Below are 18,848 nucleotides of genomic sequence, written 5' to 3'. Positions count from 1 at the left end.
GTGTTAACATATTGGAACAATGAAAAGTTCCTTGCCCTTTTCCAGTGAATTATGATGCTACAGAGCAGAGTGACATATTCTGGTTCTCAGTAGGCAGGTCAGTTCATTGATCCTTTTGGTGATGGTGGTGAGATTAAAATTCTCAATGGTCTAGGAAATACAAGAAGCATACATTCAGTCCAACCACTAACCCTAACCACAACCACAAAGTAAGCTCTATTGCTAGCCTATGTACCCTCAGGCATCAGAACTCTTAAAAATACATATATTGCAAGGAATGAATTATGGGATATACACTGATTCTATTGAAAGTTTTTCCCCCTTAAAAAATTATGGTGCATGAAAGTGGTGAGGCCTCGTAGGATTACCAACAGAAAAGGTTTTGTGGAAAATTTGTAATATGGATGCATACACCCTCTTTGGACCAGAGGTAAAGAAAGTGGAGCCCTGGGACTGCAGGTGGTCCCCAAGTTGTTTTTGTTGTCCTCATCCTCTCTACTCTTGTAGGACTGCCTCCTCCAATGGTGAATTGCTTCTTGTAGAAGCCTTCACCTTTTGAATGGCTTGATGTTTAACTCCCCCACCCTGGTTTTTTCAACCAAAAGTGGACTTACAATCACTTCTAGTTTTACCCTCCCCTCCTCCCTTTGACATTTTTGGTATCTAGGCAGCATCCTTCTGCAGGTTCCCAAGAGCAGAAAACCAGCCCCTGGATCTCCTACCGGTGTCCACTCCCAATTCAGAACCATAGAGTTGGAAGGGGTATCATAGGCCACAGAATCCACCTCCCCTCCTTCCTCAGTGAAAGAACTCCAGCCAGAGCATTTCCAGCTGATAGCTGTCTAGCCTATTTTTGAAGACATCCAGACAAGTTCTACCACCTCTTTAGGTAACCGGCTTCATTACCGAATTGCTTTCATTGTCAAGAAGTTCTAATATTCAACCAAAATCTATTCTCCCATAAGATAAAACCATTAGCATACCTTCTTGGGTAGCAGAGAACAAATCTGCCCCCTCATCGCCATGACGGCCCTTTATATACTGAAAGAGTGCAATCATGTCATGCATCAGTCAGTGATGTAGACTTGAGTTGACTGACTCGGACTCAAGTTCGACTCAAGTTGCTTCAGTGGCTTGACTTGGACTTGACTTGGCAAGGAACAATGCAGTGACTCAGCACGACTTGAGACTTGTATATTTTTAGTGACTGACTTGCTGACCTAACTTCACCCAGAAGTAGTAAACACATCAGGCAATGGGCTTGAGGTGATGTAGTAAACACATCAGGCAATGGGCTTGAACTACTCAGCAGTTTGTCCCCGGTGCACATCAGAGGAGCTTTCTAAAGCCTTTGAAAAGATTTAGAAGGATCCTTTTGCCTCAAGCCCATTGCTTAACATGTTTGCAGTTCCCCTCTGATAATTTTTTTTACTGAACTTTGTGTAAGTCTTCTTGATTTTATAGTTATTGAAATCCACCCTCCCACTCCTACCCACACCTCCACCTACTCATTTTTTTCCTGTTAAAGTTGGCTCCAAAAGAGACTTGAGACCTGACTTGAAAGTTTCTTGCAGGAACTTGAGATCCATCTTGAGCCTTCAAGACCTGAGGCTTGACTTGAGTCTTGGACTCAAAGACTTCAATACATCACTGCCATCAGTCCTCTCTTCACCAGGCTAACCATGCTCCTTCAACTTTTTCTCATATGTCTTGTTCTCCATCTTTGTTGCCCTTCTTTGAACCTTCACCAATTTGTCTATATCCTTCTCAAAATAAGGTACCCAGAACTGAGGCCTGACTAGTGCAGACTATAGTGGGACTATTACTTCCCTTGACTTGAAAACTATGGTTCTATTAAAGCCCATCATAAACCCATCTGGAACTGGCTGAAATTCCAGGCCTCCCCAAGAATTAATTTGGTACCAAAATTTTGATATACAGCTCTGTTATACGATAAACTTTACTGGTAATCAATCAATGCAGCAGGTGGTCAACAGCAGCTTCACAGTCTTTGTGTGAATGGATTCTAGCAACTCTTCACAGCAAGCGATAGAACTGGTTCCCTAAACAACAGATTCTATCCAGACTATCTGACAGTAAGCACTCCAGTGTCTAGGGCTGGATACTGGGTCCTTTGGGCTGGGATATACATCCCCTTCTCCAGGGTGATGCCCCTGGAAGAAGGATCCCCACTCCCCAGGTTATATAGGGCATAGCCAAATAACATGTCCTCTAGCAGTTCACCAGGATAGCAATATCACAGTGTGGTCAAGATGGCGAAAAGTTATTAATGTGGAAGGACACACAAGTTAAGAGAGGCTGCATCTGTTTGCTTCTGCCTGAGTCTACAGCGAAGGGCAATATTCCAGGTCCTCCTCTCCTCTTCTTCTACTTCAGTTAATTCAGTGCAAACTACTCCTGTATTTTATGCTCCATTTGCAGTAATTGAAATAAGCCAAGGATAAGGGAGAGAAGGAGACTGAAATGGGGACATTTTAAAAGCAGCCAAAAAATAGAGATGGCAGCAGATTAATTGGCTCTCTCCTTGCCAAACTGGGACAGTTGGAGTGTAGGATACAGAGCACACTGAACTGCACAGGTGTGGTACATCTTCCATTCTAACAGCTATAAGAACAGAACAAGCAGTTGCTAATAGCAAAGTTTACTCGTCGATCTCTTCCTAGTTTTGAACTGTTAAACCATTTAGCAGAGCCTTTTTATTATTGCTGTGGTTGTTGTGCGCCTTCAAGTCATTTCCGATTTATGGTGACCGTAAGGCAAGCCTATCATGGGACCCTTTGAGAACACCTTTTATCTAAAGAACTCAATGCCACCATAGAACCGTCACAAGCATATAAGAAACAGAACTAGACAATCCTCCAGAAAGGGCAAATAAACATGTTAAGAAGTTACAGTATTTATTGCTGCAGCTCTTGGTATCTTTAAACAAAAATTTAAACTATTTTCTGGCAATCTGTGGCATATTTTGTGCCCAACCTTGAGTGGGTTTCTTTTTAATGTCAAGACATATCAGGACAAAACAATAAAAATATACTGCCATTCTTTGCCCTTTTGTTATTTAGTGTCAGGTCTGCACAGACCAAATACAATGGCCTCTCCTTGTTTCCTTGGTGAGTAGACCGGATGATGCACAGTCCAAAGCCTGGTTCTGGTGTGAGCAAACCAGATGGCGATTAGGCTGCACAGCAGCAGAACTGAGTTTTACCCCTCTTACCCTGGATTTAACTAAGTCCCTGTTTGCTCTGGATCTTCTGGGAAGACCTGGAGCCCTCTATTCTGAAGCGGAGTGGCTGCATCCTGCTGAGCTGCCCATTGTATCTGCCCCTGCCATCAGTTGCTTGCTCTGAGGTCGGAACAAGGTGCCCAGCCATGCAGCCATCACTGGGTGCCTCGTTCTTACCTCAGAGGAAAGCATCTGTGGTGGCAGAGGATTCACCAGACAGCTCAGTGGGACATGTGTATGGTCAACTTGCCAGAGTCAGAATGGAAGACTTTGCAAAGCAGGAGGTTGAGGCGGTTCTGGGCAGAATACTCAGGTGTGCCCCATGCCGGTGCAAACAGGGCCCAGGTGCATCAATAACATTATATTTTCGCACTGTAGCACCACAATGCAAAAGAAAAGAAAAAAAAAAGAAAAGGATCGGGGTAAATGCCTTGCAAACCATGGGACCACTTCAGCACAGGGGCATCAATAGGGAGTGGGGGATACAGACCATACCAAGTGTCTGTTCCCAAAACATCTGTCTTTTGGCAGAAATGGGCTATGCCATTCACCCGTGGCCCTTTAAAAGTGTGAAGAGATTGTGTGAGTGGGAAGAGGCTTAGTAGGAAGACAAAGGAGACACCCCAGGTTTTTTAAAATAAATTATTATTTTTCTTAATTCTTTAAAGTTCACTTTAACCACATTAAACAATGTGCATGCAAATACACTTAGACTGTGCATATGATAATGTAATATAAGGTATTTTTTTAACGTCACAACTATTGCCATTACATTCAGTGATATATGGGAATTACAATTTACGAGTAACATCAGTAGAAAAAACACCACTACAGATTATGATGTGGTATGGGAGGCGGTCAACAGGGTGTGTGTGGCATCATGAATTATCGCACTGGGTGATGCCAACCCCAGTGACGCCACTGCCTCAGGAAGCCATGCCTCAGTTTTTAAAAAATGAACAACCCTTTGGAAGAGCCTTAGTGCAGATCACTATAAACACTGACATAAAAGAATGGAATGACTGAATGTGGAGGTGAGAAGAATCAGAAGAAGCCAAGGAGTTATATGTTGAAAATTCATATATCTTTAGATCAATTTGGAGTCCCTCTACCCACTAGCCATGCTCAACCCTGTCAGCAGAAGGAGGCAAAGGAAGGGCACTGTTTTGGGGGAGAAAAGCCAAGCAGAGGGTGGGAGATTTTCTGAGTCTGTGTGCGAAAAGAAAACTCCAGTCTGGAATCTTCTCCTTCTTCTATGGCATGAGATTGCACCCTGTGGAATTGGAGCTAACAGTTAATCAGCAATAATAATTTCACTCTCCGTGTTTGTTTCTCCAGCTCTTGTGTTCCCAGAGGATGTTTCCCAAATCCTGTTGACAGAGATTACATTGGCAGCCAGTTTTGGTCCCTGGGGAGATGAGGCAGCTTGGCAGCCTTCAAACAACATGAGACAGCACAAGAAAGCGCAAGGAGGACTCAGGTCCTCAAATCAGTGGAGACCAGGATGTTTCCTGCTGTGGGTTTATGTGAGAAAAGTTCCACAGTCTACTTTTCCTAGGACGGTTTGCTCGGATTGGCAAATCATAGAATCATAGAGTTGGAATCCAGTCCAAACTCCTGCCATGCAGGAACTCAAATCAAGGCATCCCTGACAGATGGCCATCCAACCTCTGTTTACAGACCTCCAAAGATGGAGACTCCATCACACTCTGAAGAAGTGTGTTCCACTGTTGAACAGCTCTTACTGTCAGGAAGCTCCTCCTAATGTTGAGGTGGAACCTCTTTAACTGGAGCTTGCATCTATTGTTCCGTGTTCTAGTCTCTGGAGCAGCAGAAAATAAGCTTGCTCCAGCCTCAATGTGACACCGCTTCAAATACTTAAACAGGGATTTCATATCACCTCTTAACCGCCTCTTTTGTAGGCTAAACATACCCAGCTCCCTATGTCTTTTCTCATGAGGCATGGTTTCCAGGTCCTTCACCAATTATTATTATTATTATTATTATTATTATTATTAAGCAAAAGCATCATCACTACCAACTTTCTCTATTAATTTTAAATCATGTCTTTCCCGTTCTAAACCCAGCATTCTTATTTGTACCTTATGGCATATGGTATGTGGGCGGATTTGTTAAATCCTGAGTACCGATTTTAGATCTGCACATAGGTGTTGGTAACATAACAGTTTTATTAGCAGAATTATGTACACCTCCTTAATAGGATGCCACAAAACAGACCTGCCACAGACCTTTCCTCCTAGATCTGATAAGGGCAAGAAATCACAAGTTGGTAGGCTATGAGTTATTTTTATTATAGCCTGGAGGCCCATTAAACAAAGCCAGATGTAAAATAGTAAGGGAAATGGGTGGAGACAGATGTAAAATGGTGGTTCACAGGTTGAAGCCATTTCCTCATTGTAGCCCATGGATGAAACATGAGGGTGTGCCAGGTTTTCAGGTGCAAATCTACAGTCTTTTTGACATTGAACAATTATAACACTCTGATTCCACTTTAACCACCATGGTTGCATCTTATACAGTCTTGGGATTTGTAGTTTGGTGAGGGCAAGTATGGTGTAGTGGTAGAGGGCATGTAGTGGTTTGACCATTGGACTACAGCTCTGGAGACAAGGATTCAAATTGTGGCCTAGCTACTGGAAATCATTGGGCTTGCCTTAGGATTGCCATAACTCAGAAATGACATGAAGGCACATAACAATGAGACACTAGAGCTCTTTGACAACATTGTTCAAATTAGAACAGATTTATTTAAATACATTCAACATCTAACTCAACACGTGTAAATTTCAGACATTAAAAAAGATTGGAAGGAAAAGCAGTGGGGTATCAGGTCTTCTAAGTCTTGCACTCTCCTTGAGCCCCACAGTTTGAGAACAACTGCAAGTGACACTCTCTCAGCCTTAGGGGAATGCAATGGCAAACCTCCTCTGAACAAATCTTGCCAGGAAAAACCCATAATAGGTTTGCCTTAGGAACACCATAAATCAGAAATGACTTGAAGATACACAACAACAATAACAAACCTTACATTATACATGTGACAAACAATGAAGCTGAAAAAAACGGGAGCTTCCATAAATGACTTTTTTGGATGATCTCTCTCAAATCCCCAGACAGCATGGCCATACTTTGGGAATTCTAATCTAGAAACAGTAATTGCCCCATTAAAAAAAGGAGAGGAAAGGAAAACCTTTTCAGGCTATGTGCAAAACAACCAACCATAGCAGAGCTTTTGCCATCCTTTTTTCTGCAATTTTATTCACAGCTGTCAAACTTTGGGAAATCAGAGGTCCCTGTCAATCATGTACAAAGCACCGAAAGATCTGGAGTAGATTCTGGAGACTTGGCACAGGCATTAAAACAGTCACCCCCCCAACCCAAAAATGCCCCTGGGAAATCTTGATCTCCTGTCATTATCATTCTGTTTGCAGTGAGGAGACATGGCCAAGCTGAGGTTTATTGCAACTCTGCCTCTCCTTGGAAGAAGAGGAAAAGCTTCCCCCACTTAAAAAAAAAAAAAAGACAGCCTTTAATCTTCTGATGTCTCCTTTCTCTCATATTGTGGCTGATTCCTTTCTAGTCCCCCTGAAATCTTCAGGGAGCATTTTACCTTGTTCCTGTCCTAAGAAGCAAGGATCTCTGAAATAAATATTCTGACTCACAGCAATTTAATCCGTGTTTCCCTTCACAGAGTCCTGCTTGGCTACCTCACCATCATGGCATGGAGATGACCGTATGCTTTTCAAGGTTATGACAGCAGAGTATGGCATTCTAGGCAGGGCCATGATGGTGGAATGCATGTCTGCTCCTTGAGGACCAGTCTAGCTAAGTATGGAGTGGCTCACCATCAGAAGATTGATCACTCACTCATAAACTGGTCCAGGGAATAGGAACAACAATGGAGTTTATCAGACAAGGGAAATTGGAAATATAATCCAATGGCAATCAGAATGCAATCATGGGGTTTAACATTATTGTGTGATAACCTACTACACGCAAATTTGGGCAATGGGAAGTCAGTCCGAGCGCAATCATGGGGTTTCACATTATTGCATGATAGACTGTCACATGCAAATTCGGGCAATGGCATGCTATTTTTGGGCAATGGGGAGCCAGTTCGAATGCAATGAGCATTCATATAATTTTGTTAAACTAGCAAATTCATGTGAATGTGTTCTGGTCCCACTTTCTTTTCATTCGAAATTAAGAGAAATTCCTCATGTGTGATCAATGTTGTGAAAGAGGAGTGTTCTGCACTGATGTAGGAATGATCTGCACCAGGAGTGTAGCTATCAGAGAAGGGGGGGAATGATGGTATTTCCCCCCATAAGACATATGACTTCTTAAATTAAATTTTCCTTCCTGCACACGAGGAGGAACTGAAAATCATTCACACCTAGAATTCTTCTATTTGCTGTGTTCATATTCCCTTTGTCTGCCTTTTTTATTTGCATGCCTTAGTTGTATTTCTAAATAGGCATCTGAAATTTTAAGTTTCTGGAAGTAGACTTAAGTCTACAAAAGTTCATGTTGAAAACAGTGAGAGTTTGGGCTTGATCTGTTCTAGGTCCCATTTGTTTGTCTTTTTCGTTGTCCATGGTATCCTCAGCACTCTTCTCCAGCCTCACATCTCAAATGATTTTCCTTTTATCAGCTTTCTTCATTGTCCAACTCTTGCATTGGTACATTGTGATGGTGAATACCATGGCTGGGACGATCCCAACATTGATGTTCAGTGTCATATCTTTGCACTTAAGAATCTTGTCAAGTTCTTTCATAGCTGCCTATCCTAATCTTAGTCATCCTAGTCTTCTTCTGATTTCTTGACATAGCTATTTCTCTGAAAAACATCCAGTACAAATTGAGTCTCCCTTATCCAAAATGCTTGGGACCAGATGTGCTTTCGATTTTTAAAATTATTTTTGGATATGCATATAAATAATGAGATATCTTGGCAATGGAACCCAAGTCTAAACATGCAATTCAATTACGTTTTGCATATACCATATAAACATAGCCTGAAGGCAATTATATGCATAATATTGTTAATAATTTTGTGCATGAAACAAAGTTTCTGTACATGGAACCATCAGAAAGAAAAGTGTCACTAACTCAGCCACCCATGTGGACAATTTTGGAGCATTTCAGAATTCTAGATGAGGGATACACAACCTGAGTTATAGGCAAAGACATTTCTTTGCCATCAAAAAGAAGTGACTTACAGCCAAGGCTGTCACAGGCAAAAAATATAACTTCTACTCCACTTTGTTGCTACAAAATGTAGCTAGTTGCCAAAATAATGCATCAAAAAAATGAGTTAGTTCCTAGCTTTAGTAGACGCACCAGGAGGGTAGCTTTCCCAGCCAAGCAGATCCAATATCCTTGCAAGTTCCAGAAGGGAACTGTGTGAGTCTGTTGCAACAAAAATAGCACAGACTCTTGTGACAATTTAAAGGCTTCTACATTCATTGCTACAGAAGCTTTCTAAGGACTAGAGAGTCAGTTCCTCAAGGTGCAACTGCAATGTCTGTTCAAATATAGCAGGGAACATCACACAAAAACCAGAGCTCCGCTCTCCTGAGAAACAGTTTCACGTCTCCAGATCTGGAAACAGAGAACTCAGAAACTCAATCCAGGATGAGCATGTCTGTTCTCCCCAGACCCTCCAACATCTTGCAGATGAAAACTGGGACACAGGTGCCCACGCAACATCACAGTTTGATGAAGATGGCAAAAGTTATTAATGAAGAAGAACATACAAGCTAGAAGAGGCTGTAACAGTTTGCTTTTGCCTGAGCCTACCACAAAGGGCATGATCCTGCCCCCTTCTCTTCTCTCTCCCTTGATTTAATTGTAATACTTTTCCACTTTGAACAGAGTTTGAAGTAAGCTGATGACAAAAGGAGAAAGTGGGAGAAAGAGAGAGAAACTGGGACATTTTAAAAGCAGCTGGGAAAAAAGGAACTACATCAGATCCCATCTGGTCTTAGAAGCTAAGCACGGTCAGCCCTGGTTAGTACCTGGATAGAAGGCTGCCAAGGAATATCAAGTGCTGTAGGTGAGTGTGGTGTAGTGGTTTGAACACATGACAATGACTCTGGAGACCAGGGTTTGATTTCCTCTGCCATGGGAACCCACTGGATGACCTTGGTTGAGTCACATACTCTCAGCCTCAGAGAGAGGCAATGGCAAGCCCTCTCTGAACAAATCCTGTCAAGAAACTCCTGCAATGGGCTTGTCTTAGGGTCAAGTCAGAAACGACTTAAAGGCATACAACAACAACAACAGGTTCTATTTCAGAGAAAGGAACTGGCAAAACCACCTCTGAGTATCCCTTGCCTAAGAAAACCCTGCAAAATTCATGGGGTCATCATAAATCGACAAGTGACTTGAAGAGGATTAATCGGGACTATCCCCGCCAAATCAGAACAGTTGGAGGGCCTGTTTTCCTGGGGATGTTAACACAGGAAATCCTCTGGCAGGAGCATCCACCTGACCATTTTCTTTCTCCCTTTGACAGCAATCAGCACACAAGTCTCAGGGAGTCATAAAAAGAGATGAGCAAGAAATAAGCATTAACTGATCTGTTTTAATGAATTTTATGCCATTGCCTGGAAGACTATCTCAAAGAAAGTGCCTGTTAGGCTTCCCGTCAGAGGAAGCAAACTATGAACATCAGGTTCTTTTATGGAAAAATAATATTCAAGTAAATGAGCATGTCTAAAAATATTTACACCAAGCGTCCGTGGAGGAAACACCAGAAAATAGGAAATGCAGGGGAAATGAAAGGGGCAGGCTTTCTCAGATGTAGCCATAGAGAGCCAGCCTGGTGCAGTAGTCTGTGTGTTGTTGTTGTTGTTGTTGTTGTTGTTGTTGTTATTATTATTATTATTATTATTTCTAGTGTTGGACTAGAACTCCCAAATCCCTGCTCAGCCATGGGAAACTACTGGATGACTTTGGGCAAGTCATACTCTCTCAGAGGAAGGCAAAGGCTAACCCTTATGAACTTATGATAGGGTTGCCATGAGTCAGAAATGACTTGAAGGCACACAACAAGAAAAACATAAATGTATATTGGCTGAGATCCTGGATTGGGGAAATGAAACATAATGTTCTGTTAAGGTGAACAGTTCCATGTCTTCTTTCCCACTCCTCTCAACACAGCTTTTCCTCGGTGTACTCCACATCACAGCTTGAAGGCACACAGTACGCATATAGGTTATTTACTGGCCAATAGAAAACAAGGAAGGGAGTTCCAGTGAAGCATCCAGCTCTATTCCTATGGATGGATACACAGCCACAAGCACCATTTGGGATTTCCCAGGAGTCCATAGGTGGTCCTAGAGGTCAGTGTCATTGCTGTGTGGGGAGATGGGCTGCATTGGCTGAAAGATGAGGTGGGGATGAGCGGGGAGACTAGTAAGTCATGAAGTGTTGAAGCAACAGGTGCTCTGTGCCATATTCACCTTGGCAATTTATTCTTTCTCTATGTAAAGTGATTTTTTTCCACATGGCTAGACTGAACAATGTCTTGTAGAGCTTGCAGTGTGTCTGCAGATTGTGCATTCCCTGCGCACCCTCATTTGGTCCACTTTGGGGTCTCAGCAGACCTGTGTAGTCCTGCATGAAATGAGATACATTGCTCTCGAATGAGCTAACCCAGTGTGAAATCTTGTCCAAGCCAGATGCTATCTATCTTTCGTCTCTAAGTGGCACAGTGATGGGAGGGCAGCAAGGGGCCAGCATAGGACAAGCATGGTCTTTAGCAGTTTGTTTGCAGAAGGTGTTCAAGGACCCCTTGCTAATAGTAACAATTATGAAAGGAGAAGAAAAAAGCTTTTCCTTGCCAGCCAGGGATTAGAATTGTAGTCCAACATATCTGCAAGGCACCAGCTTGGAAAAGGCTGATATTAGAACTTCCTAGTCAATTAAAAGCTAAGATAAACACTCACAAAAAACATCAACACCCTTTAAGAGTCTAGTTCCAGAAGCACTATTAATTCTTGTTGCTATCCATTGATTAAGATTAGCAGGCAGTTTGGACTGTAGAGATCCAGAGTTGGATCCCTCTTCTTTTAGGAAGTTCAGTGTATGATCTTGGGCTAGAGTCAGTCTCCTTCCCAGGTGTAACCTGAAACCTACATGAAAATGAACAGAGGCTAATACATTTAATTCCAAAATCAATATTAGTATAATATTTTTTTTAGGCCAACCAAAAGGGCACATAAGCACTGGAACCCTGTTAGTGACATTTAGTTATGTAACTGAGTTATGCATGTATATGTCCTTTTTTGGACACTGTGGAAGGAAGTATTCAATACCTCTTTGTACAATGTCTCCTTCCCACCCTTGAAAACATTTTTAAGTACTGGAGTACATTGCCATTACCATTTACTGGCCAGCAGGTATTTAAAACCTCCTTGTGTAATGTCCCTCTCCTCCCCAGAAGGCAGTTTTGAAGCATTAGATTGGATTGACTGTCCAGTGAATAGTTAATACTTGCAACCTTTCCCTCTTCGTCCCAGAAGGCAGCTTTGAAGCATTGGCATGCATTGCAATGACCATTTATTGGCCAGCAGGTATTCAGTACCTCCTATAGTGTCCCTCTCCTTCCTAGAAGGCAGCTTTCAACTACTACTTGTATTGCCATTACCATTTGCTGCCCAACAGAGGATGTATTGGGATGCATCTGGCTTCAGTTCTCTAGTGACCTTCTGGAGATCCAGGGAAGGAGGATCGACATCATCTCTCTTCTCCTAGAGCTCCAGAATTGCACCTGGAACCCTCTTCCCCCAACCAACAACCTTCTCTGTCCATTTTGAGCAAGATCTCTTTGAGCAAGATCTGTTTATCAGAGCAGAGATCTAGAAATCCTGAAAGCTGGAACACATTTTCTACCCTTTTGATTGGTTTTAAAGAGGTACATCCCGGATAAAGACTTTGGACTTTGTGTTAAGAGTTTATCATATGGAAGAAAATTGAAAGTTTAAATGGGGTTTATCCTGTGAAAATTGCACAATTACTATTAAATCACAATTAAGATTTTTACACATTCTGAGAATAAACAGAACGATTTGTTGCTGTTTATTGTCTGGTTATTCCCGGGTTAATGGTGCTTTAATTGCTTTTGATTGTGACATCATGTGAAAAACTTTATCTGGGATAATGGTACTTTATTCTCAACGTAATGTGGAAATCTTAATCACAAATGCATGATTTTCATGGGATAAACCCCATTTACACTCCCAATTGTACCCTTGTGGTAAACTCCTTAGAGTCAACATGGCTAATCTGCTTTTTGTATTCCAAATACACTTGTACCATCTCCATTCCATCTTAAGACTCTGACTTTGGAAATTTCATAAGTTCAACAATGGATTCAGACAGACAGGGCAAGTGTGTAATTGTTGCTGTAGTGGAGTAGACAACAACTAGCAAAACCACCAACATCCAAGGAGCAAAATCACAAGAAGTGATCCTTCTTTAAAAACTCCCTTCACTTTCTCCTTCCTTCTCAGTCTCCTTATGTAACATCTTGCCCGAGGAAGAGATCTGGAATGCCCATTACCAACTGTGTGCATATTTGGTTGTTCCTGAAAATGAATTACCTGACTAGGGCTTTGGATTTTCTTTTTCTCTTCTTCTTTTTTCATATGAACCAACAGGACTTGCTCTGTTTTATGCTATTTCCAGATAAGTCCAGAAAGGATTAGTCTGTTACAAAAGACAAGACAAAACAGAAACAAAAAGCCAATATAACCCACCGTAAAAAACCTCAAGAGCCTTCTTACGGCATGCAGATTTGCACAGAACTGTGCTCCATTTCATGAGATGCATTTGTTTATATGCAAGGAACTCAGCATAACACTTTCATGCGTGGATTCAGGTTTGTGAAAGTTTGTTGCTGTTGTGTTGTTGTGTGCCTTCAACTCATTTCCAGCTTATGGCAAGAATGTGATTTGCCCAAGGTCACTCAATGAGTTTCCATAGCTGAATGGGGATTCGAACCCTGGTCTCCAGAGCTGTTGCTCAAGCCACTACACCACACTGACTCAAAAGCAAGTTACAGCATCATTAGCTGGTTAGCCTTTAAGGTGCTACAGTGCTATTTGTTTTTGTTTTATGCCATAACCCAAAGTAATCATGGCTTTGCACCGAAACGTAGGCCAACTGTGGCCCACCATACGCTACAGAATGTATCACAATCTGCCTAGCATTCTGCAGTTCTGCAATTTGCATCAGCCCTAGCCAGTAGAGTCAGTAACAGGGATGATGGGACTTATCGTCTGACATATGGAAGACCATTAGTGGCCCAACTTTGCTCTACGGCATTTAACAGCAATCTGCCTGCCAGAACACAAGAACTTTTGGGGAGTGATAATTCTGAAAATTAACATGTTAGAATGAAAACTAACATTAAATGATAGCTATCTTTATATATCTCAAGGAGTGTCATGTAGGAGATGGAGCCATATTGTTTCCTGCTGCTGTTCCAGAGACCAGAATAAGCAAACACCAATGGATCCAATTTACAAGAAAAAGGATTCCACTTGAACATTAGGAAGAATTCTTTTTTTTTTTCTCCTTGTATTTGCAGTTCAACAAATGGAACAGACTGTTCCAAAGGGCAGTAGACTCTCCATCTTGGGAAATCTGCAGACAAAGGGTGGATGGATATATTTGGGGAGTGCTGTAATTGTGTATTCCTGCATGGCAGGAGAGTTAGACTAGGCCCTTCAGGTCCCTTTCCATGCTAAGATTCTTTTCATGCTAAGATGTTAAAATAAAATTGATTTAGCCATCCAGTGCTCTCAAAGGTGGTGGTTTCACTTATGCGACACTTACAAAATTAAAATTGCACAGCTAGGCGAGATCTTTATTAGGACTAGAATGAGGGGGCTTCAGCACCCTGAGCTGAGCTGCCCCCAAAATGATCTAGCAAAATTACACCACCAAGACTCCTATGTGGTTGAGCCTCTTCAGGAACTATTGAGCAGAGGTGTACTAAATTATCAAGCACTTAAGGAATATTAAGACAGCAGTTGTCAAGGATCCCTCCCAGGAATAATAAAGGCTGCTTCAGATCTAGCCTATGTACATGCACTTGGGATTAAGCTCCACTGAACACATGGAAGGAACTTTTAAGTACACCTTGTGCTTGCAAGACACTTCATATTTAAGGAAAATTGAACTATTATGAATAGGAATGGTAATTTGCCCTCCCCTTGCAAAGAGGCAAAATTAATAAGAATCTGTATGGCAATATTGAGCCCTATCCATCTTAGAATAGGACCAACTAAAATTCCACCAAAGTCTGCAAGCTTCTGAATTCCACAGAACACACTGTCAGGGTAGGAAGGAAGGGAAAAATTAGGTGATGGGGTAGGAAGAAACAGGAAAATATGAAACTTTAGGACTGAGGTTGTAGCCATGAGTATAGCAACTCAGGGCCCATTCTCACTTAGCAGAAAATCCATTTCCTGAACCGATTCTTGAAAGTGGTTCTGAAAAAACCGTAGTTCCCACTATGTTTGCGCTGGTTTCAGGAATCGGTTCAGGAATCGGCAAGTGGTGAGGGACAGCTTGTTGGCCTGGCCCATCTCTGGCCTCTCCTGGCCCCAAACTCCCTGGCCCAGTCTCCTTACTGGTTTCTTTGGCCACTGACTGGGTTCCCTACGGCCTTTTTTAACATTTCCCATGGCCGGAAGGAGGTCGCAGAGAAGCCGGGAGAAAGCTGGGAAGGAGGTTGTAAGGCTTCCGGCTTCTCTGCCACACTGTTCCAGCCTCCCTGGCCATGGGAAATGTTAAAAAAAAGGTGCAGAGAAGCCAGTCAGTGGCCAAAGATGCTGGTAAGGAGGTTGGGCTGGGTATTTTTGAGCCAAGAGAGGCCGGGCCATGCCAGCTCCCACCCCCCTGGGTTGGGCGCCAGTGGGAACCAGGGCAGATTCGAATCCAATTCAAATCTGCCTGGTTCCCACTTGGGCTGAATCGATTTATCTATATAAATAAAAATGTAAATGTCCATTTGTTCAAAATCTTAAATCTCTGAAAGTTCTTCACTAATTGCTTTGAAATTTTGACACAACACCCCATTTGAATACATGCATGTTTTTATATATCTACTATGTTTTTATATACCATTATAATAAATAAATAATTAAAAAAACTTTAATTTTTATCTCGCTTTTTGTTAAAACAATCAAAGCGGCTTACAATGTTAAAAGAATACAGCATTATGTACAAACTATCCCCCCGCCTTTAAAAAGAATTAAACAATTTAAGATTAATATTGCATATTACATAAAAACAATTAGGACAGTAAAGGTGGGCAGGGTCATCATATATATGTGGGGAGTCGGTACATGGCTGAGTAATTTATTCTGGGAAGGCCTGCCGGAATAGATCCGTCTTAACAGCTTTCTTGAAGTTATCTAGATTGGTAATTTGACGGATCTCATCCGGCAGACTATTCCACAGGCTGGGAGCAGTTATGTAGCGGTTATATAGATGTCACACTTGTGACATGGGAAATTGTTTCATTTCCCATAAATGAACAAAGTCCAGCTGTTGTTCACTTAGCAGATCTAGAAAATGGACAACGCTTGTATTTCATAGCTGCATATGTGCAACAAATAGCCCAGAATCCAACGGCTACAACGTTAACTGCTTTCTTCACGTTATGTCAAAATGACACGTTTGTGTAAACACTGCTGTATTTGGAAGTCCCTACGTATCACACATGGGATGCAAGTAGAAAATCATTTGAACGATGCAAACGAAGAAAGTGAGTCAATGGACAACCTGGCATATTCAAAGAAACTACGATAGGCAGACTGTACACCGTGCATCCCAATCAAGATGAATGCTTCTTTTTTCGCATGCTGTTGGTAAATGTGCCCGGTCCAATGTCTTTCCAGCAACTGAGAATTGTCAACGGCGTTACACGTCACTTTCCGCAGTGCATGTCAAGCTCTGAATTTAATGGAGAATGACCAACACTGAGATTTATGCATTAATGATGCATGCAACACGTCACATCCAAATCAAATTCGTGCATTGTTTGCAATCATATTGACCGCCTGCTCTCCTTCATCTCCAACAGAGTTATGGGAGAAACATAAATCGCACATGGCTGAAGATATTTTCCATCGAATATGCAATGAAAATTCAAATATGATCGTGGATTTCACAGCAGAAATCTACAATGCAGTGTTGATAATTATTGAAGATTTGTGCTTAGAAATCGCGAACAAAGTTCTCAATCAATTGGGAATGCCATCACCAATTGATCTGCTGCTGCTTCGTTCATTGTACAATTGTGTTGTGAACAAAATTACAACACATGTGATCTTTTGTCGTATGTTCAATCAAATATGCCTAAGCTAACACTTGAACAAAAAGGCATTTACAATCAAATAATGCAGAGTATCAATAACAGAGTTGGAGAAATCTTCTTCTTAGATGTGCCAAGAGGAACTGGCAAAAATTTCCTAATTAGATTGATTCTGGCATCAATTCAACCCAAAATGACATAGCCTTAGCTCTTGCGTCGTCCGGAATAGCTGCGACATTGCTACCAGGTAGAAGAACTGCTCATTCCGCTTTGAAATTGCCATTGAACATGCAATTCATTGAGACTCCCACGTGCAACATTTCAAAAGCATCCGGCATGGGAAAAGTATTGAAGAAATGTAAACTTATAGTTTGGGATGAATGCACAATGGCACACAAAAAATCGCTCGAGGTTCTTGATTGATCATTGCAAGATTTGCGTGGAAACATCAGACTATTTGGGAACGCATTCATATTGCTTGCAGGAGATTTCAGACAAACATTACCTGTAATTCCTCGATCAAGACCAGTGGATGAAATAAATGCTTGCCTGAAATACTCCACTTTGTGGTGACATGTAAAGATGTTAAAATTAACTACAAATATGTGTGTCCACCTGCAAAACGATCGATCAGCTGAAATATTCTCACATCAATTGCTGGAAATTGGGAACGGAAAGATGCCGGTTGATGTGACCTCAGGATGAATTTCATTGCCTCACAACTTCTGCAATTTAGTGACGCCAAAAGAAGAATTGATTGAAAAAATATTTCCCAATATTCAAACCAATTATAAGAATCATGACTGGCTGAGTGAATGAGCTATTCTTGCAACCAAGAACAAAGACGTCTACGGACTAAACAATATTATTCAGTCTAACATTCAAAGCGAGGCAGTCACATACAAGTCTGTCGACATTGTTGTGGAAGCAAATGAAATGGTTAATTCTCCAACAGAATTTTTGAATTCACGCAATCTGCCAGGGATGCCACGGCACATACTGCCATTGAAAATCGGCATTCCAATTATCATGTTGAGCAATATCAACCAGCCAAAGCTTTGCAATGGCATGTGACTCGCAGTAAAAAAATCAGTGAGCGAGGTCTTGAAGCAACAATCTTGACAGGACCTTTCAAAGGTGAAGATGTCCTCATTCCTTGCATTCCTATGATTCCAACAGCTATGCCATTTCAATTTAAGAGATTGCAGTTCCCAATTCAATTGACGTTTGCCAGTCAACAAAGCTCAGGGCCAATCTTTAGAATTTTGCGGTTTAGATCTAGACACGAATTGCTTCTCACGTGGACAATTATATGTTGTGTGTTCTAGAGTTGGCAAACCAGACAATCTCTATATCTACACAGACAATGGAACAACAAAAAATATTGTATACCCACAAGCATTGTGAAATTAAATATTTCAGAAACGTGCTCTTTCTTTTCTTTCTTTTCCATTTAACCAGACTGAACCACAGCAATGCATGGCTAGGTACAGCTAGTTTCTAAATAAATCAATTCAGCCCCCCAAAACACCCCATTTTCCCAGCGTCTTTTTGATGCGGGTTAAATGGTCAAAAATGGTCAAAAAGCATGGCCCCCCTTTCGGAATCAATTTCTAAAATCGGATTCAATGGGAACCATGCCCATTTATCCCGGATCCTGATCCCAATTTAAATGTAGTGGGAACAAGGCCTCTGTCCCAAGATGAAGATGGCACACTGAACAACTCACTATAGGTATGTATGCTTTTTGGATCACGTAGCCTGATGAAGAGTTCTGGGAACATGAAAGCTTACACACTTCTGTGCCATTTGGGTTGTCCATACGAAAGCTGCCACTTGACCATGAGTTTAGGATTTCAGGGTTTTTTTCTTGCTCATGGAACAAGATGACACTTGCTTTGCCACTCAGGAAAGGCTATCAGAGGTACTTTGTCTTCTCATATGAGCTCACTCAAACTCTAAAATCTGCAAGGGAGTTACTTTGGCCCCATTTACACTATGAAATAACCTGGTTTGGAAATTGGGTTATTTCTGAAAAGCCCATTTAAACTGCTACATTCTTTTTTTAAGAACCCCAACAATCCACATCTCCTATAGTGTAAGCTGTTGGATCAATTTGGATCGCACGGCACCATTCAGGAAATGAGGCGCCTCCATTTTGATTCATGGATGTGAATATCTCAGTGCAAAAAAACATGTGTGTGACTGGCCCCTTCTGTTCCCAGAATATCATAGCATTGAGCCATA

General features: G+C 41.7%; 1 protein-coding gene and 1 pseudogene across 9 annotated transcripts in view; one reads left to right on the top strand and one right to left on the bottom strand.

The window, feature by feature from the left end:
- LOC149307249 (CUGBP Elav-like family member 4) overlaps positions 1-18,848 on the bottom strand; it is a 199,471-nt gene that overhangs the window by 53,314 nt on the left and 127,309 nt on the right. The window contains exon 2 of one of the 9 annotated variants that reach the window (XM_089538741.1): positions 12,877-12,982. The exons of the other annotated variants lie outside the window; for them this stretch is intronic. Within the exon in view, the coding sequence (XP_089394867.1) occupies positions 12,877-12,921 (45 nt within the window). The 5' untranslated portion in view covers positions 12,922-12,982. The remainder of the gene's footprint in view (positions 1-12,876; positions 12,983-18,848) is intronic. 9 annotated transcript variants of the gene reach the window in all.
- LOC149307250 (uncharacterized) overlaps positions 17,193-18,848 on the top strand; it is a 35,900-nt pseudogene continuing 34,244 nt past the window's right edge.

The sequence above is a fragment of the Sceloporus occidentalis genome, unplaced genomic scaffold, assembly GCF_023333645.1.
Source record: "Sceloporus occidentalis isolate IW3139 unplaced genomic scaffold, rSceOcc1.0.p SCAF_9, whole genome shotgun sequence".
Classification (NCBI taxonomy): domain Eukaryota; kingdom Metazoa; phylum Chordata; class Lepidosauria; order Squamata; family Phrynosomatidae; genus Sceloporus; species Sceloporus occidentalis.
The sequence above is the reverse complement of the archived record's forward strand: the minus strand, read 5'-3'. Positions and strand labels throughout refer to the sequence as shown.